We start from the raw sequence: 20,319 nt of genomic DNA, 5'->3' as shown, positions 1-20,319 counted from the left end.
ATACTTGATTGAAACTGGATTGAATTTGGTGCCTTTGCGTGCTGCTTGTTTTATTTTGGACTTTTGAAGAAATTGGCAGCATTAGCCCATCATCTTTGTTTTTGTAACCTATATTATAGGGCTGTTGTGAGGATAAAATAGGAAAGGGAAAAACAATGTCTGCCACCTGGAGTTCCTTGGAGGAAAGGTGGGATATAAATGTACTAAAAAGCACACAAAACAAGCATGCTGAATTAATCATTAGATTTATTCATTATTCATTACATTAGATTTAGACATGTATAATATTCAATTTTACCTGCAGATAACAAACTCTTGATAAGTTTCCAGGATGGTTGCATCATCTGGGCTAAAAGAGGGCAGCCACTTCAAACTAAAAGGTATTTATCATCTAATTCACAAGTTATATTATGGTTAAATCATTTATTGTTCTTGTCTCTCTGCTGCAGAAAATGAACTCATGGCTCAGACTGTGTCCATATGATAGTTAATTCCTGTTTTTCATGTTCCTGGTTTGGTGAAGCAGCACACATCTGGGATTTTGGAAGATCATTTCTAGAACAATACCATAGGAGCCAACTCCTAGGGGCTGAAACCCCTTCACCCCCACCCTACAAAATATTTGAGGGGGCTGAGGCAAAGTTGATGGACTTGTCATTCAAATCCCACCCCCCAATATTTTATTCAAGTTGGCGCCTCTGTACAAGACCACTATAGGCTGAAACACCATGTCAATGTGGTTTCTCTGCAGCATCTTCGGATGTACTGAAATTAGGTGGATGTGACAGATGAGATTTTGATGAAAACATAAAAAAATATTGTTGTATCTGGTTCCATCTAGTCTTGTACACTTGCCCCACCAGCTGATGCCAAAATGCTGAGCTGTGATGGATCCAGCCATCCTCTACTGTTTGCATTCAGCACAGCCTCTGAACATATCCATGATTCCTGACAATAGAATCAATAGTCATTCATAGTCCTAATCCAGGAAATGTTACTTTGAGGTAGGGATGTGGACTATTGAACCTACGTGAGCTCCTTAAATACTAAGCCATCCTATTCCTCATGTTCCACCCCAGGCATGTCCAAAGTCCATTTCAGGGGCCTAATCCGGCCTGCCGGTCAGTTTAATCTGGCCCCTGTGGCAGTTCATTTCCTGGGGGTAAAATCCTTAAAAAAACCTCAACAACTTCAACCCTAAAAAAAAGCTCAACAACTTTGGTCAGCCCTTTGGTTGGCCCTCACGGCCCTTCACTTCATCAAATCTGGCCCTCTTTGAAAAAAGTTTGGACACCATTGTAACATATATAATAAAGCCATCATTCTTTCTTCAGAGGGAAAATACTCCTATGCACTTCAGGATTACAAAACAAATAAACAAAAAGCCCTTGTGAAGAAAGCAGACTTTACAGAGTAATGTTATAGCCTCAGGGCAGTCTGTTTGCATATGAGGTGCACCTTGGAATCTTAATGCATGTGGATAGAAATAACATCAAAGAGGAGAGCATCAAGGCATCCCTCACGGATGTCAGTGCACACAGAGATGGGATTGGAAGCAATCTGATATAGCTGTAATACAACATGGTTACAAAGAAGCCCTCTGATTATTCTTATAACTAGAGGCCAACAGCCAAATATTTGTTTGGTTATTTCAGCTTTGCAGCTTCAGGGCATGCTAGTTCTCTCTGCTGTCTCTCCCAGTTTTCCTACTCTCCTCTCCTCCTTCAGGCCTTCTACCCTTTTCATGTCATTCCTCTGGACTACTCCACATCACTCACCACCCTTAGCCTTTTGTCTTCTCCAGCCCATACCTTTAAGTCCCAGTTTCCTTGGCTTCTCCTTTTTACCCTTCTTTTCATTGGTCCTTCTGCCTGCCTCACACCTCCACTGGATCACAACAGTCCTCCCATCCTATGGCAACTCAGACAATCATTGTCAGGATCTTCACTAGTATCTCCGCCACTTAATACAGTGCAACACAGACATGGTTGGAACATGGTTGACAAAAGCCCATTCAGAAAAATGCGCAAAACAAGCTCATTTCCAATCCTTTAGTGATCTCAGCCTGTAACCCCAAGAGATAGTCCACATCAGCAAATACCACACTTGCTCTGTTGAAATGGGGTGGGGGAGAAGAAACACCTCAGAATTTCTCAGCGTGACCCAGAGAGCTGTTATTTGAGCATGACAGAACACTGTTTATATATACTTGGTATATTCTCTAAATAGATATATGCACGACCCATTCCCTGCTGTGGACACCTGCACTGAGAATGCAAAGCTAAGCATGCAGAAAAGGAGAAGAATTATATTTGCATTACTCTTGTTAGTTAATGTTTGTAGAGTGCTCAGCAGGGATCTTGGTGCTGAACAATTTATATATGAATCATGAAACCAAGATCCCGGCATGGAATAATAAAGTTTTGAAGTCTGATCTAAGGAGGTTCTGAACATAATGGCACTAAGCGATATGGAGTTCTGTTGACTTTGGCATTCTGTGAATGGTTTTAGTGCTACATGTGATCATTTCAAAAGAGTAGACAATATTTACATTAGGAAAATAATAGCAAAACTCCCTAATATGAGTATCAATGTACAGAGAGGTGAGGTGGTAAATTCCAATTTGAGTTTTTAACTCTGGAGCTGGAAACCAAAGGAAGAGATAGTGTTCTTATGCTTCAATCTGCTTATGGGTTGGACATATGGCATATGGTTGGGCATTGTGAGAAAAGGATGCTGGACTAGATAGGTGATGGACTTGATCCAGTGAGCTCTTCTTGTGTTCTTAAGTGCAAATAGTCATGTAGCAGAATGGCTTGTTGCCCTAGTGGCACTCATGGACAGCTGCCACTGCCCCCTTACTTTGCTGACACCATTTTATTTTAAAAGCAGCACTGCATATGTCCAAGTCATGAGTGCAGAGTTAATTAAAATGGATTTTGTTGAAAAACAACCACACACTACTACATGGTTGTAAAATAATGCCAATAATGCATATCATTAAAGACAAGGCATTCCTCTCATAATCTTCCATTTACTACACACTTTTTTCATGAAGAACCTAAACCTTGCATGCAATGAACACAGAAAATGGGGCACTGAAAACTCAGTGGATGTCTCAGGTACAACTTCTCTTTGCCCTGCACTAGTCACAATAGGCCTTTAAATACATTCTGTCTTGAATTCACTCAACCTGTTGAAGTTGCCCTCTACCAACATTGATTTTACTTCACAGGGAACCCAGTAATACCCTCTTCTAACTCAAATCACGTTTAGTTACATTGGGGGGGAATCCAAAAATTGCTGCCTTTGAATCTCCCCCAAGCTCATCAGTTTGCCTCAGTAGCCTCCCTTAAATGCCACACAACCATTTCACATCCAATTATAGAAAGCCCAAGAAGAGCATATAGGAAGAGGATAGGATGGATGGGGGAAAGAGCTACAGAAAACCACAAAGCAAAATGAAATGAGAATGTGGATCCCAGCCAATACTGGATCCCTGGCCTAAAAATTGCTATGTGACCTTCTGATTTGACCAGTCTGTTGGTGATAGAGGCCATGGAGTTACTTTTGGGGGGATTTTTTTTCTTGGGGAAATTCCCTTATAAGACCTTATAAGACATACTTCCTTTTTTAAATTAAATTTTTATTCACTTTTCTTTTTCTATCATTACATACATCTCATATCAATAAAATTTATATTACAACACCTCTTCCCTCCCCTCCTGGGCTTCCCCCAATTTCCACTTCTGGTTTGTTTCCCCTTATTTCATACTGCTGTTTCTTAAGAGTCTACTATATCATTTCTTTATTGTTTTAAATGTTCTTTGTTAATAAAAATGTGAGTGTTTATTTAAATCTTGCCATCAACTCAATAGTCTTCCTTTGTTTCTGCAAATATGTTATAAATGGTTCCCACTCTTTTTCAAAGTTACTGTTGTCCTTTTCTCGAAGTCGGTCCGTCAATTTTGCCAGTTCTGCATAGTTCATCAATTTCTCTTGCCATTGTTCTTTAGTTGGCATTTCTCCGGTCTTCCACTTTTGTGCTATCAGAATTCTCGCTGCCGTAGTAGCATACATCATAAATAGTGTCCTCTTCTTGTGGTTGTTTAGCAAATGTTATTGTCAACATTTTCTTCAATTCATTATATATAATTATTAATTCTTTTTCTTTATGTGCTATTTCATTTAAAATTTTCTTCTTTTCCTTCTCTCTTCTTCTCCCTTGTCTTTTTTAAAATTGAATTTTGCTGAATAAATAAGCCTCTCATAACCGCCTTACTAGTGTCCCAGACTATTTGAAGTTTGGTTTCATTATTCAAATTTTGTTCAAAATATTCTCTTATTGTCTTTTTTGTCTTTTTATTGTTGTTTAGTCGTTTAGTCGTGTCCGACTCTTCGTGACCCCGTTGACCAGAGCATGCCAGGCACTCCTGTCTTCCACTGCCTCCCGCAGTTTGGTCAAACTCATGTTCGTAGCTTCGCGAACACTGTCCGGAAACTTTATCATCCAATATTTCTTCATTCAGTCTCCACCGAAAGGTGGAATGAGTATCTTTTTGTATTTCCATAATTATAGAATTATGATCTGACAATGTTCTTGGATAAGACATACTTCCAATCTGATTCAAATAATCTCTGCATTTCCCCCAGAAATGATTAGTTTGGTCCCATTCACAGAATGTGGTTTGGACAAAGACTGCACTCTTCATTTTCATAGATCAAGTCTTAGCTGGCTGAGAATTATAGCAGATAGGTTCTCCAGGGCAGGCCAAAGTACAGCATTTTTTAAAAAAATGTTTTGCATGTGTAAGGTTCCAAGCTCAATATCTGCAATATCTGGCATCTCAAAATAAAGTCTCAGATAGCAAAGTTCAGAAAGACCTTGGAGAGTTGTTGTTAGGCAGGGGACAATAACAGGACTAGATAGGGATACCAACTTAGACTTTTGGTCCAGGTAGTTCTGTGTTGCCTACACGGACTGGCAGTGGCTTTCCAGGGTTTCAGGCAGGGAACATTCCCAGTCCTATCTGGGAACTGAACACCAGGGACCTTCTGCATGCAAAGCGGATGCTGTGCCACTGAACTATGGCCTTCTACCAAAGAATCAATAGCTTGACTCAGTATAAATGCAGCTTCCTAAGTTCATATGATTTGTTTGGTCCAGTTACTGGTTGGCTGGATTAGGCTCCTGGAAAACTACTGTTCTTGGGTAATAGTAATTCATGTAGATAGCCCTGGGAGCATTATATTGATAATCACATTTCTGTTTCCGCCAAAAAATGTCCCCGCTTGAATCATATATTGTACCCGACACTTCTCTCAAGAAAAAGAGAATGGGAGCTGCCAACTCTGTGATGGAGACAAATGCAAAGTACGTAAGAGCAAGAAATATGTAAAAGATAGCATGCACACAGACAATGCCAAAAGAGCATTATATTATATTAGCCACTAAGCTCAGATGGTGGGTGAAGTAAACTGATTGCATGAGAAGCCAAGGACCAGTGCCGGGAGGAAAGAGGACAGGCAGCAGGATCAAATACAGCAAGGCAGCACATTTAGCAGTACAACACAGTGACATCAATACAATATGACAGACAACGTAAGCTGAGTGTAATAGCCTGCAGTGGTACAGTGCAACAGAGTAAGCAGAGTTCATTTGGAGGGTGAGAGACTGAATGAAATGTGTGGTAAGGTATTATGGGATGCAGCTATGTCTGGTCACTTAAAAAGTAAATAGCTTTCTAGCTCTATCTACCTAGATCTCCTTCAAAGGAACAAATCACTTTAGAGGGGGATTAGGTGAGAGATAGAAATAGGAATGAAAGAGAAGGGTCAGCGCCTCAGAGTCAGACAAGGACACAGCAAACTCCTGCAATGAAGCCACAAGTCTCCCCCTAATTAGAGGTAACTTAAGCCTCCTGATTTCATCTCAGATTTAAAGAAATACATAGCAAGGAGCTAAATACTTTTATGGCCTCTTTGGCCCTGGGACAATGCACAGAGCGAAACAAATCATGGAAAAGAACCAGACAGTGTCTGATTCCCCTGATATCAGCACTGAGGCCTTGCAAGTTAAAAGGAGATAGCAGTGAGCCTAGCCACCCTGCATTGTCATTACTTGCCCCTTGTACCATTTCCTTCAGTTGGCTCTACTACAAATACCCAAACTCCAGATTAAATATGCATTATTGATCTGGCCTTTGGCTGGGAATGTATACTTCAAGAGCCCATTGTATATTTTATACAATTTACTAGCACAACTATACCTGCTGCCTATCAGCTACTGGAAACAGCTCATCAGCAATCAGGAAAAAAACTACATCTAAATGCAATAAAACAAACTCTTGCTTACCGGTATATGTGTTGACACTGAATGTTCAAAATTCATGATTGCTTGAAAAGTCAAAATCCAAAAACCAAAATATGATCGTCAACATTCTCTGGTATGTGTTAAAAGGTAGGGAAAGATCTATACCGACTGGCAACAGCTTTCCGTGATTTCAGACAAGAGGTCTCCCAGCCCTGCCTGGAGATGCTGGGAACTGAACGTGGGGGTTTTTTGCATGCAAAACAGATGCTCTAGTCTATCAGTACCACTGAGCTACGACCTCCTTCCCTGTGTTAGTTTCCCTCTGTAAATCACATTGTGACATTACCTGAAATAAAAGTATTCTGCAAAGTTTAAGTTTCCAATTCTGATGCAGTTTATATAGAATGGAGAAAAGGGCCCTTTAGTCCAGCCCCATCTTGTGATGCAGAACATTCTATCTACCACTGATGAACTTGCAGAGCACCATAACTAAGTAGTACAGAACATGCTTTTATGTTCTTAACAGAAGCTCCGATGTTCAGTCTGTGGCATATCAGTCAAATAATAATAATGATCAGGTGATGTAGAAGACATCTAAGAGCTTGGAGTGCTAATCAAAGAAGGCAGACAAAAAGTCAGACCTGTATAAGGCAGTGTCTATTGAGTGTGCCACATGCAGGAAACACGGGCGCTGCAGATAGATAGATGCTTAAAGTGCAAACAGGTTGAGACAATTTTTGCCAGTGAGCACAATCTGCCCCACATAGGGCAATCTGGTATATGCAAAACTCATCCACTAATTTGAATGTGCACATCTCCATGGCACTCACCATTCTGCCCATGGGTAGCTGGAGAAGAATGGGGGCTAGAGAAATCCCTCTTGAAATCAGCTGATGTTCTGCCAGAATATATGGAACATATGCCCCAAATTTTGACAGATTTCTAACATCTAATGAATCAGCAATATGCCACTTGATGTCATGGACTGGCTGCATGCAAAGGAGTAATTGGAGGTACCAGCATAGCTGCCAAGTTTTCCCTTTTCTCGCGAGGAAGCCTATTCAGCATAAGGGAAAATCCCTTTAAAAAAAGGGATAACTTGGCAGCTATGGGTACCAGCTGGGGAACCTCCAAAGGGAAAAGGTTCAGATCCAGGGGATTGGTGGTGGGACGACGATGCATGGTCAGAGGGAGAAGAGGGAGCAGGCCGGGAGGAGTCGGAAGCTGAAGAGGCAACAGGGGTTAGTGAGCAGGAAGAGGCTGAGGCGGAGAGCAGTCCAAGCTCAGAGGTAGCCAAGGAGGCTGGAGAGGAGCCGGGGGCGGGGGGGGGCAGAATCCAGAAAGTCTATCTCCTGCTGTGAACAGCTCCCCTTCCCCCGGTCTTCCAACACACAGAGAAATGAAAAGGACAGAGCAATGAGATACAAGGCGATGGAGCCTTAACCTGCTGAGGAAGGAACTGGGTGTGGCGCCTTGGAGAGCAGTAGAAAGGCAGGGATCTTCTGTCCTTGCAACTGCCTCATTGGGGCAAGACCTACTGGGAAGAGTTGCTGGGATCACTAGGCCTGCACTGTTTTGGTTTCTCTGAATAAAGAGTTAACTTCACTGACACTGGTGTTGTTATTGCTGACCTACTCCTGACTCTGGCTCCTGACACCCCTCCCCCAAAAATGCCGTGTAAAACTGTAATGATACACAGAACAGAATAAAGAACAAGACAATGGCATCTACTTAAATGTCCTTGGTCAATAGTAGGCACTCCCCAGCATCAGAAACTCGGCTGCAAATATGCATAAGTGAGAACAGTATGTTGGTAAGGGAATGCAATTTTTTTTAAGCGAAACTGGTATTCAGACGACAAAGTGTGTTGGGGGGCGAACAGATTTTGTAACTGGTAATTTCAGCAATAATGATAATATATAAGAGTTGGACAAGTATGGATAAGGGCAAAAGAGGATGTTGTAATTTTGGATAGGCACCTAAACATTTCTGCCTTTCAGCACATGTCATCTCAGTTGTTACAACATCTACTTTACAAGTACCAGAGGCATCTGAAATCTGAAACCAGAGCCGTTGAGTTTACACAGCATTTGGGGTGTCTCCTGCTCAGCTGCTTTCCATTGGCTCTCTTTTCTGTGTCAAACACTCAGCAGTTGGTAGGCGAAGGGTAGAGATAAACTTTGCGACTCCTCCTGACCAGTGGCCTAGTGACACTAGTTGGTCTCTGAACTGTGCTATTTTGAAAGGACACTGGCAGACTTTTCCTGTTACACTTAAAATTGGTAACTTTATACACAGTCTCCCTGGACCTAGATCACATCACAGCAGCTGGCTGTAAAGCCATTTAATCTCTTGGAAATTGCTCTGGTTATAATACATGACTCACAACCATATAAAATTATGGCCAAGCAAGATGCTTTGAACGTTTTCAATAAAGCACAAATACCAGTTGACACCTAAGTCAGAATGTCCTGCAGACTTCTCAGTACTGCAGCATAGTGTCCACACACCTCAAAGATCACTGAGCCATTATTATCAGAGATCTGTATTCATATCATTCGTTTGCCAGGACATAGGCTGGCCCTTTCACCAAGACAAAAGATAAAACTCTTAGAATACCTTCCTTATTTTACTGGCACTTCTGTACCTTTTGCATATAGGGTTGCATTCAACTACATAGTTGCACTGGTGGGTGCAATGAGTGCTGAAATCAGTCTGACCATTTTTGCAAGTTACATAAAGCTGTGAAACAAAGGGTTGATAATAATCAGGTGCTTCTTGCTGCTCACATTTCAATGAGTTGTGGCAAGGAACCAATTAAAAAGGTAATTGTGCAATTATACAACTACGTATCATTCTCCTGTCTCCTAACTGAAATCTCTGTCCTCACCTACCCAGTTCAGGGAGTTTAAGATGGATAAATTCAAATTAATTTCCCTAGAAAGGCCAGTTAGCAAAAGTAACAAGATGATTCAGAAAGAAAATGGAAAATAACTTAGGTGGGGCAGGGGGCAAATGTTCAATGGGAGCAGTGTGCATGGGGAAAGGATTAACCTCTTTCCCAAGTTTCCAGCCCTGATCACTCTTCCGATATCTGAAGGGGGGGGGGACATGTGCATTAAACGCACTAAGACATGGGGAGGAAACATGTGAAAACCTAGCCTTGACTCTTGCTGCATCATGAGATTTAAAGGATATATGGATGCTTTTCAGGGTATAACCTGACAACCTTTTCTCTGAGCACTGGCTTTTCCTCCTTTAATGTACAATATATTTCACACTTGTGGTACCTGAATGAAGTATAGTGATGGTTGATTATGGCCTCCAGAGCACTATCTGGCTGTCAAATACTATTGCTCTTTTCTAGATTACAACTGTTTTGGAAAACAATCCCGTCCTTCTGCTATTGAATAACATTATATTATTTTATTTTTTTGGCCAATGATTACATTTCCTTTAAAGCACCTTGCACATTTTTAGTTCAGGGTAAAAATAACAGCAGAGAGAAGCTCAGTAGCTGGGTACAGTCCTTTGGGAGCATTTTTCTCAGCTCCCCCCCCCCACTGCTTATATATGGTATGTGGCCACAGTGAACTTCAGTTTTATGAGCCATTTACAACTCCTGAGCCTTTTGTGTTTGGCCCACAGAGCAGACAGTATTACCACAATAGTAATGTGGCTTATAAAGGCTTCTCTCTTCCTCCTTGTTTGTTTTTTTTTAAAATATTTTTATTAATTTTCCAATTAAAACCAATTATATCACATTCAATATTTCAAATTATACACATATATATATCAATCAAACCGAATGTTATGCCAAATCATCTAAAGAATTTTTTATTTGGGTTCCCATGCTTCAAGAAATTGGGAATTCCTCGCAACTGTCCACTGCCGTCTTTTTTCTAAAGTTCAAATCGTCCTCCAAGTTCATAATAATCCAGATCTTCCCCTTACAGTCACATAGATGTTTTCCACTTTCATCCGATTGTTTCCCAGCCGCTGAGATAAATATCAAACAAAGTTTCACAGATGTTCTTTCTCCTGTGTGAGTTAATCAGTCCAGCCTCCCCATAAATCTTCTTAATGGAGCTCCTTGTTGCGTCGAAGCAGCCCGAAGCAGCGCCATCTCAAAAAGCTCAAATCACTTTCGCTTTCTCTCATAGCCATGAAGATTCACGATCATTATAGAATTTACAGCTTTTTCAGGCAGGAGACCCAAACATCAAACCATAAACTCTTGGTAAATTAATGGATCTCCTTGCCCTATAGCTGAACTTAGCTTCAGGTCGCTGCTCCAATTTAAAGTGCGTCACAACTCATAAATCCTCCGAGCGCGTCCAGAACTCCTTCCGCCCGACTAGGGGGAGGCTTTTCTCATCGGCAACTCCACATCTTTAAAAAAATATGCTCAGTAACAACAGTTATAAAGTTCAACTCACACAGTCTTTTGCTTCTCTTTCACTCCAAACAAGCCAGGACATCGCGTCCGGGAAGGTACGATGCAGCAATATGAAGAAAAAATAAATAAAAACTCACTTCCCTTATCGCTCCGTCCCCATCAATCCTTCTTCCAGATGCAGTACAATCTTTGACTCCTCTCCTTTCAGCAGCATAAATTTCTCAGCAGTAAACAGCGCTCTTCCTCCTTGTTTTTGGCAAGAACAAAAATAGAAAGAGAAAAATCAAACCATTCCATATTATTAGTGAAAGGGCTTGTTTTGTCATATTTCTGCATGTGAGGTCTAGAGAAATTTGGCGTTGTCGACAGTGGGATTGTGGTTCAGTATGGTGACCAAAAATATTTATTGTAATATTTTAATTTTTCCTTTTGGCCCTAAAGGTTATACAATTTAATTCTAAGAATACAAATTAAAGCAATCATGAAAATATGTTTAGTACAACAAATATGAACAGCAAAAAACATATCCAAAGCTCAAGTATGGTTTGCTGAAGACAAGGCTGGCCCAAGAAATTTTGTTGCCTGAGGCAAAAGACATAGTAGCCTTCCCTGTTCCATATACAAATGAAGATTGGCAGTTGAATCTTGCTTGAACACTAGTGATGGGATAGCGTCCTCTGTATCTAAGAAAAACAGACTATCAGGGGTGTAAATAGGGGGTGGAGGATGTACCAGTTCGCTTTCTCAATTTCTCATTTTTTCAATCTCAAATTCAGTTCTCCACACTTCTACATCAGTTTGCAATTTTAAAAAAGTCCTCACAAAAAATCAACCAGCCTGCTAATGCAAATTTCTCCTAATATACACTTTTTGTATGCAATTTTGCCTCATTGACATACTTTTGCAAAGCAGTTTTCATAATATAATGTGCTTTGTGCATTATTTTAATTAATATATGCATTTATATGCACACTCCACCCAAGCATGTGCATTTATGCACATTATTTGGATGGATAATTTCACTGAAAAATTCAAATAAGTGTGAATGTATTGGGATGGCTGTGTTTCCAGTTTATGTGTCATTTCAGAAAGTATGAATTAGGTAGGTTCACATTGAATTGCAAAGTGAATCAATTCTCTCCCACATCCCTAGGTGTACCTACCACCTGCGGCAACAACCACAAACTGCATTATGGAAGAAGGGTCAGCCCAACCTAAAACTATCTCTAGAGCTCTCTAATTGTTCAATTCTGTGAAACTGTTTGCTTGGGTTTTGACATTAACTAACAATTTAAAAACCAGGGTGAAAGTAGCGGAGCTCTCCTATGAAAAGAAGTTTACAAGATTAGGGTTACTGCCAAAATGGCCTCATCTCAGGTCACCATAGTGAGAAGCGGATTCTGTGGACAATCTTACAATACAGTTAGGTACTTATGGGACCAGGCAGGCCTTAAGCAGGGGTCAGCAAACTTTTTCAGCAGGGGGCAGGTTCACTGTCCCTCAGACCTTGTGTGGGGCTGGACTATATTTTTGACAATAAAAAATGAACGAATTCCTATGCCCCACAAATAACCCAGAGATGCATTTTAAATAAAAGGACACATTCTACTCTTGTAAAAACATGCTGATTGCCGGATGGCATGCGTATTTGTGGTATGATAAAATTAAGAGGGACCCAGGTGGCGCTGTGGGTTAAACCACAGAGTCTAGGGCTTGCTGATCAGAAGGTCGGTGGTTCGAATCCCTGCAATGGGGTGAGCTCCTGTTGCTCGGTCCCAGCTCCTGCCCACCTTTATAAGGTATCATGCTGAGCCAATACCATTTATTGCAGAAGTTGTTGATCTTCTTGTGCACGTGGGGACATTTGAATTTTTGAGTGAATACAGTGGGCACCACCCACTCTGGTAACTTCTCTCCTCTGTGACCCAGATCAGCCTTCTCCCCATGCCCCATAGAGACAGAAAGTTTATGCATACCTGCTTTGCTTTTCAAAAGTTTGGACAAAGATCACCTCCTGAAAAATTAACCTGAGCCTTGAAAAGCACATAATTTGGTTCTTCAGCTAGGGTCTATTTAAAATGACTCTCCCCTGCACTTTGCATGATTAGAGATGCGGATATTTGGCACAGCCATCTTTCATTAAATGGTCAGTTATTTGGTAATTTATGGTACAGTAATATATCAGTCTACTCAGAAGTAAGGCTCAGTGTCAGCAGGGCTTAATTCCACATCTGTATAGGACTGTAGCCTTAGTGAATGGGTTTTTCTTTCTGCTGCCTCTCACCACCATAGGAATTTTCCTTTGGATCATATTACCTAGGCATCTAGGTGGGCTAATTGTCTTCTCTTGTGGCACGTTGAACGCCTCACTCTGGATTGTTTTACTAAGCCATTAAAAGTGGTAGGTCTCTCTGCAGTGCATTACACACTGGGTTAATTTGTAGACCAGAATGTTAACAATTGGTATATATGTGTTTACTATAGAACAGAGGACTGGACTAGAAGTAGTTCCCTTAAAATCCTATGATCATAACAGTAGATCATTTATAAAAATGAAATATAATGTACAGGTTATGGCCGTAGTACAGTATTTTAGAAAACACAAAAAGTAAAGAAAGCCATGTTACTCTATTAGAAAAAGAAGTCAAGAACCCATTGTTAAGTGTTTCTTTTTGTTGTTGTTTAGTTGTGTCCGACTCTTCGTGACCCCATGGACCAGAGCACGCCAGGCACTCCTGTCTTCCACTGCCTCCCACAGTTTGGTCAAACTCATGTTCGTAGCTTCGAGAACACTGTCCAACCATCTCATTCTGTCGTCCCCTTCTCCTTGTGCCCTCAATCTTTCCCAACGTCAGGGTCTTTTCCAGGGAGTCTTCTCTTCTCATGAGGTGGCCAAAGTATTGGAGCCTCAGCTTCAGGATCTGTCCTTCCAGTGAGCACCCAGGGCTGATTTCCTTCAGAATGGATAGGTTTGATCTTCTTGCAGTCTCAAGAGTCTCCTCCAGCACCATAATTCAAAAGCATCAATTCTTCGGCGATCAGCCTTCTTTATGGTCCAGCTCTCACTTCCATACATCACTACTGGGAAAACCATAGCTTTAACTATACCGACCTTTGTTGGCAAGGTGATATCTCTGCTTTTTAAGATGCTGTCTAGGTTTGTCATTGCTTTTCTCCCAAGAAGCAGGCGTTTTTTTAATTTCGTGACTGCTGTCACCCTCTGCAGTGATCAAGGAGCCCAAGAAAGTAAAATCTCTCACTGCCTCCATTTCTTCCCCTTTATTTGCCAGGAGGTGATGGGACCAGTTGCCATGATCTTGGTTTTTTTGATGTTGAGCTTCAGACCATATTTTGCGCTCTCCTCTTTCACCCTCATTAAAAGGTTCTTTAATTCCTACTCACTTTCTGCCATCAGGGTTGTGTCATCTGCATATCTGAGGTTGTTGATATTTCTTCCGGCAATCTTAATTCCGGCTTGGGATTCATCTAGTCCAGCCTTTCGCATGATGAATTCTGCATATAAGTTAAATAAGCAGGGAGACAGTATACAACCTTGTCGTACTCCTCTCCCAATTTTGAACCAATCAGTTGTTCCATATCCAGTTCTAACTGTAGCTTCTTGTCCCACATAGAGATTTCTCAGGAGACAGATGATTTCTTTTTAGGCCCAAGCAAAGTAAGCCACAAAATAGTGAGCAAGCTTTCAGGTTCTGCAGAACTCCTCACCAGGCTGGATTGTTTTAATCTCTAAACTGATGATGAGTTCTGGAGAATTTTTAAAACTTGCTTACTATTTTGTGACATTTTGGTTGATCCTAAAACTATTGCTTGACTGAGTTTTTAAAATGTGGTCTATAAAGATTCTAAAAACAACAACTGGAGACTGCCCTAAAATGGTCAAGGACAGAGCAGATAAATGACACAATTCTATTGTTACTAGACTTAGACAATAAGCAACTTCAATACACACCCCATGAAGAAACCTTAAGCACAATGCAAGTAATTACATATCTCTCAGCAGCATAATCCTTTTATGCAGGTCAGTATCATATAGACAGTTTGATGGGCTTGTAGGGGGATCTAGCTTGCATGTGCTTCTGCTCAGAGCAATTATATATTGACTAATTAAATTATTCAGCTGCCTGCATTGTCAAAAGCTGCCCTTTCCCTTTTAATTGCTTTGGATAAGCAAACAGGTACGACATAAAGAGGATTTCAGTCTGATTGTTAATTTTTTCAGAAGAAACATTTAATCTATGTGCAATAAAACATGAAAGTATACCCTGCACTACAAAGAGAAACCAGTCAGTAAAACAAAGCTCCATGAAAAGAGAAATATTTTTATTTTATTTATTTATTTTGCATGCTTCAATGTAGCTCAGTATGTATTCTGCTCAGGTATACAGAATATCCAGCAACCATGTCTCCAGCGGTTGTCAACACAACCCAGTACACTGTAAAATACGTCTAATGACTATGTGCATTTATATGTCAACAAGGAACAAGCTTTGGACTTCTGGCTCACTGCCAACTTAGCCCAAGGTGCTGTAAAATCTGGCCTCTTCAGAATTAAGGACCAACTCTGTCAGCATTTATTGCCCTACCCATTATTTACTACTCTGTACAATGAGCAGAGTCACTGGAATTAGAGAGATGTCTTGGAAAGTTTTCCAGAACAACCATTAGTAAGAAGCACGCTCCTTAGCAGCGAACACAAGCAGCATAGGGCTTTAATGGTGGTAGGGGTGAAGAGCAACGTTAGGCAGAAGTTCACAATTGTAGCTGTGCTCTGACAAGGTTGGATATGTTACTATTTGGTGCTAGTATGCTCAGCAAATACTAGGAGTATATGCAAAAAGAAAAAAATAGAAAAGCACAAAAAAGGGGAAGAGAACGCCCATGGGTGCAGAAAGAAAGAAAATAAAAATGTGTTAATCATTATTTTAAAGAAGAAAATAAATTCAGTATGCACACATTTCTAGTTATGCTCTTCAAGAAACTTTAAATCAGTAAAATACATTTTCTAAACTTGACTACTTTTGGAGAATGACCTTAGGACTGTATATTTAACTTAATAGCCTTTTCATTAGCAAAATCAGGAAGAATATATATGCATATATCCTTACCAAGCATTCAACCAAGTTCTTCTGAATTCCTCTTTGTAATTTTATAGCAGCAAGAATAGAAACAAACACCAGTTCAATTAATGATGTTTTCCTGTACCTGTGGTGGATTCTCCTTTACCACCACCACTTTTTCATGCAGGAGTAAATATGAGCCAGCATTCTTTCCCTTCCTTGGTAAGTAGGTTGGCCTGGAAACAAGACCTATGGGCCACTGGAATAAAGAGTGAATTAAGCTGGGTGCACTGGGAGCGAGAACAGGAACAAGTCCCAAGAATTTCAATGTGACTATCTGCAGGTTAAGTGAGTGGAGCATTGCAGTCTTAGAGAGGTCTCAGCTGTTATCCTATGCTTGTTCTCATAGCTGCCCAGACGGTGATGAGGACTCATGACAGAGCCTTCTCAGTGGTGGTTCCCCGTTTGTGGAATGCCTTCCCTGGTCAGATGCATCTGCTTCCCTCATGGTTAGCATTACTGCAGAATTTTAAAACATTCCTGTTCACCCAAGCATTTTGTGGCTGACACTGTAATACCTTAAAAGTATTAGCTCCGAGGGTATGCAACTATTTTAAAAATATTTTAAATTGTTTTTAGTATATGTATATATATATTTTTTTAAAAAACCAGGTTATTATTTTGTTTTTAATGGTGTTGTTTTACTGTACTTTGTTGTTTGCTGCCCTCAGCTCCTATGGTGAGAACGGAAGGAAAAATATAAGAAATAAAATAATGAAATAGCACTGAGTAGTATACCGGTAGCTTAGTTCTGAGGCTACTGAAATGACATATAGGACAGGGCCGGGGAGAAGGTAGATGCAGGTCTCCTGTTAGATCTCTGAGTGATTTGCTGTACATCAGTAAGTTTCCAACTCTTAGTTGTCCAAGAGCAAGAAGAAAACCTTTCCTCCTAAATTAGGCTACAAATATGAATGGACTTGTATGAAAGGACTGTGAGCGCAAAAGAGTCAGATGGACCAGGCAAGTGGCCCACCTTGTCCAGCATCCTGTTTTCACAGTGGCCACCTATGGAAAACCCGTAAGCGGTTTCCAGCAGCTGTATTCAGAAGCATACTGCTTCCAACAGCAGAGATGGAACACGGCCATTAGGGTTGGGAGCCACTGCTAACCCCCATGAAGTTGTCTAATCCTCTTTTAAAATCATCCAACTTGGTGGCCACCCACCACTGCCTCTAGTCAGAGTGAATTCTAAAGTTCAACTACAGGCAACCCCCGCATATCGGTGGAGCGGGTGTAAGCCCACCTCGTCCTGCCCCCTTTACTGGCCACTTCTGGGTTGCAGGCAACAACCATTTTACGCCTGCTGAACAAGTGCAAAATGGTTGTTGCCTGTATGTGCTTTTGTCCGTCCTGAATCTTCCAACTTTGAATTTCATTGGATGCCCATGAGTTCTAATGTTATAAGACAGATTTCTTTTCTCTATCTACTTTCTCCATGCCACTTCTAGCATGTTGCATCGGTTCAATTTTGGTTCTGTAAACAAATTTGTAAGGCTTAGAGGCACTTGGTTGTTTGTTTTTAATTCTAAATCTACGGTATGTCTTTTGCACCTGGCTCTGGCTGGTAGATCTTGGAGTTCTAGAACAAAACAAAACAGATCAGACAAGCTTGAAACCTGTCTATGCCTGGTCCAGGGCATACAAATTACATGTGGCTGCTGGCTGGCCCAAAGCAGCATGTATGATTTTTCTCTCTCTCTCTGACTATTGTGTTCCCTTTTCATGTTATTGATTGAGAGGAGCGAATGACAGCTGCTGTGCAAATTCCACACCCAAGAACCACAATGTGTCAGCTCAGCAAGCCTTTCAAAAGGAGTTAGTGGGATGGGAAGTAGGGTGGGTGGGTGGGTGGGCAGAAGGCATTGTGCTGAGGTAATGGGAGAGTCTGTAGAGCAGCATTACCTGCAGATTTAGCTTTCACATCAACTTCAGGAACAAAGTGCCCAGCAGGTCTACCCAAATGTTCCATTTCCCCATGAACATGGAGATCTTCTGTTCATGCCGCACAGCAAGCCGGCTAATATCACACCTGATTGCTTTTGACTTACCCCAGTAACAGATGCTTGTTCCTGGCCAAGTGAGCCGGCGGGATGCGAACCCCCACTTGGAAGAGTAGATTGGCTGGTTTAGCTCCCACATCTCTGGTGCGTAGGTGGGGATTACTACCTCATCTGTGGCGGGCGGGCGGGGCGGGGGCACTGGCAAGGGGTTGCAAGAACCAAGCAAAGGCTTTAACGTTTGAATGTGCATGCTGAGTCGACCTGTTCAGCCGAAGTGAAGGAAAAAGAACCTCAACTTGCCGAAGCGTCATTAACGTGGTTATATAGCATAGCATTATTTCTGCCCTCTTATTTCTGTGTCTAGTCCAAAGAAGCGGGAGGCCAAAGGAAGTCCTTGAATAGGGGCAGCAATTTAAAGGCCGCACACTGAATGGGCTGAAGAGGAAACTGAAGTAAAAGGGGGGGGGAGTGGGGTTGTACTTGTACTCCTCCTCGGGTTTCTCTCCGCGTCAATTACAGCCGTGCTCTGGAATACACGAAGCAATAAGAAGCGGGACCGAGTTTTCTTTAGTGGTGGTGGGGAGCATGCGCAAAATCCACCCCCCCCCGCTCTCAGCAACAGGTAACCACCTCAAGCTCCGGATCAGGTAGCATGATCCGTGGCTTAAGCCCCGCCACATCAAGTGAGGGTTAAGGGAAGAAGGATATAGAAATGAAGTCCTCCCCGCCCGCCACCGACCAAAATGTAAAAGGGCCTTCACTGCTTAATGCTTAACACAGGACACGGGCCCGGGGGGGGGCGAGCCTTTTAAGCGAGCTCAACGCACCGCCTCACTTGCGAGCGCGACTCTCGGCCCGCGCGAACCCTTCCTCTCCCTCGGCGTCTCTCCCAGAACGAAGCCCGCGAAAGCGGCGGCGTCGCGGCAGCCGCTCCCCTCCTCTTCCTGCGCCGCGCCTCCGCCGAAGCCCAACCCAGCCGAGCCTCCCGCTGCCGGGGCTCCTCCCATTCCCAACCGGCGGGCTCCAGGCCCCGCCCTGCCGCCCGGCTCGGCTGGCTCCTGACTGCTGCTCGTGGTGGCTGTTGCCGCATGCTGTTTCGTGCCGTTGCCGGAGGAGCTGGAAGATGGCGGAGTCGGGGCCGGACTGCAGCGCGCTTCTGGACGAAGAGCTCTCCTCCTTCGTCTTCAACTATCTCGCCGACAGCCAGGTACGGGCTCCGGGCGCTGCAGCCCAGCCTCCTCCAGGCGCACTCCCGGCCGGTCTGGTTCTCGCAATCTCCGAACAGGGGCAGCGGGGGCTCCCGTGCACGGCGGAGACAGGGGACCGGGGGGCGCTGAGTCTGGAGCAGAGGGAGACTGGTGTCTCGGCGTGCAGGGACCCCAGAGCCACCGTGCACCGGCATCTCTCTCTCTCTCTCTCTACCCCCCCCCCAAATGCCGTGTAAAACTGTAAATGGGACTCAGATCTGTTACATTTCAAGGAATCGCGGGGGGGGGGGTAATAGATCCCGGATCTGTCATGCACCACGAAAAATGGGGGACGCGGGACCCAGACCCGTCATGTACCGGGGAGCTCGAAACGCAAAGATTTCCGTTCTGGCATGCACTTGGGTTTGGGGATCACAAGGACGCCGCATCCACTCTGCATAGAATTTAGGGCTCCGGGAAGGAACCGGGGTGTGTGTGCGCGCTCGCGCTCGCTCGCTCAGACACAACTTGGAAGCCTGGGACATAAGACCCCACAGAACAGCCGTGCACAAGAGTGGGGAGGCGGGCGGGAAAAGCATTATAGCCTACTTAGATCTACGAGGCACTTTGCATATTTCAGAGAGCGGGAAATGCGTGTGTGTAAGGACTTTTGATTTCTCTGTAGCGAATCCCTTCCTTGTTCCGCTTCATGCCCCGACAGCGGAAAATGGAACAGAGCTAGATGCACGGCTGTTCTGACAGATTCCAGCGCGCGGAGCCTGGATCTGTGCGGCTCTATGAGCCGGGATTCCTCCAGACACCAGACAGAATGGAGGAGCGTGGGGAGGGAGCTTGCAGATGGAGCACAGCCCCGGCTGAGTAGCAAAAGCAGCCGATTGCCCTGGAGGGCGGCGTGTGCTGCTCCTCTCCATGCAGCACTTACAGAGGATCCGGCGGAAGGAAGACGTAGTGTGTTCCTACGGCGAAGCTTCAGTTGCGGGTAGCCCACCCCCCAACCCCCGCTTATTGCTGGGGAATGAACAGAAGAAACTCGAGCAGCCGGAACACTTTTCAGCACCACTGGCACGTGGACTAGTGGGTCACGCTGCTCTGCCGCTGCCCCAGATAACAAGCAAGCTGCCTGGCTTTTGCAGCGTCTCCCGGTTGGAGCTGCAGAGCCTCCCTCCCCTCTCTGCAAAATAAAAATAAAGAATTGCCTACAATTTTCTCTTCGGGGTTATTTTTTCTCCTGGATGTTGTTAGGACGAGAGAGGTTGGG

The 20,319-nt window shown here is 43.1% G+C and overlaps 1 protein-coding gene and 1 long non-coding RNA gene across 3 annotated transcripts in view; one reads left to right on the top strand and one right to left on the bottom strand.

The window, feature by feature from the left end:
- The window catches only part of LOC132591735 (uncharacterized), a 52,944-nt gene extending 34,194 nt beyond the window's left edge, over positions 1-18,750 (bottom strand). The window contains exon 1 of the long non-coding RNA XR_009557161.2: positions 17,902-18,750. This is a non-coding gene — a long non-coding RNA (uncharacterized LOC132591735). The remainder of the gene's footprint in view (positions 1-17,901) is intronic.
- Positions 18,751-18,927: 177 nt separating this feature from the next.
- PPARGC1B (PPARG coactivator 1 beta) overlaps positions 18,928-20,319 on the top strand; it is a 107,694-nt gene continuing 106,302 nt past the window's right edge. For both annotated transcript variants that reach the window (XM_035105241.3, XM_035105240.3), the window contains exon 1: positions 18,928-19,060. In XM_035105241.3, the coding sequence (XP_034961132.3) occupies positions 18,977-19,060 (84 nt within the window). In that variant the 5' untranslated portion in view covers positions 18,928-18,976. The remainder of the gene's footprint in view (positions 19,061-20,319) is intronic.

This window comes from Zootoca vivipara, chromosome 2, assembly GCF_965207765.1.
Source record: "Zootoca vivipara chromosome 2, rZooViv2.hap1.1, whole genome shotgun sequence".
NCBI classification, from domain to species: Eukaryota; Metazoa; Chordata; class Lepidosauria; order Squamata; family Lacertidae; genus Zootoca; species Zootoca vivipara.
The sequence above is the reverse complement of the archived record's forward strand: the minus strand, read 5'-3'. Positions and strand labels throughout refer to the sequence as shown.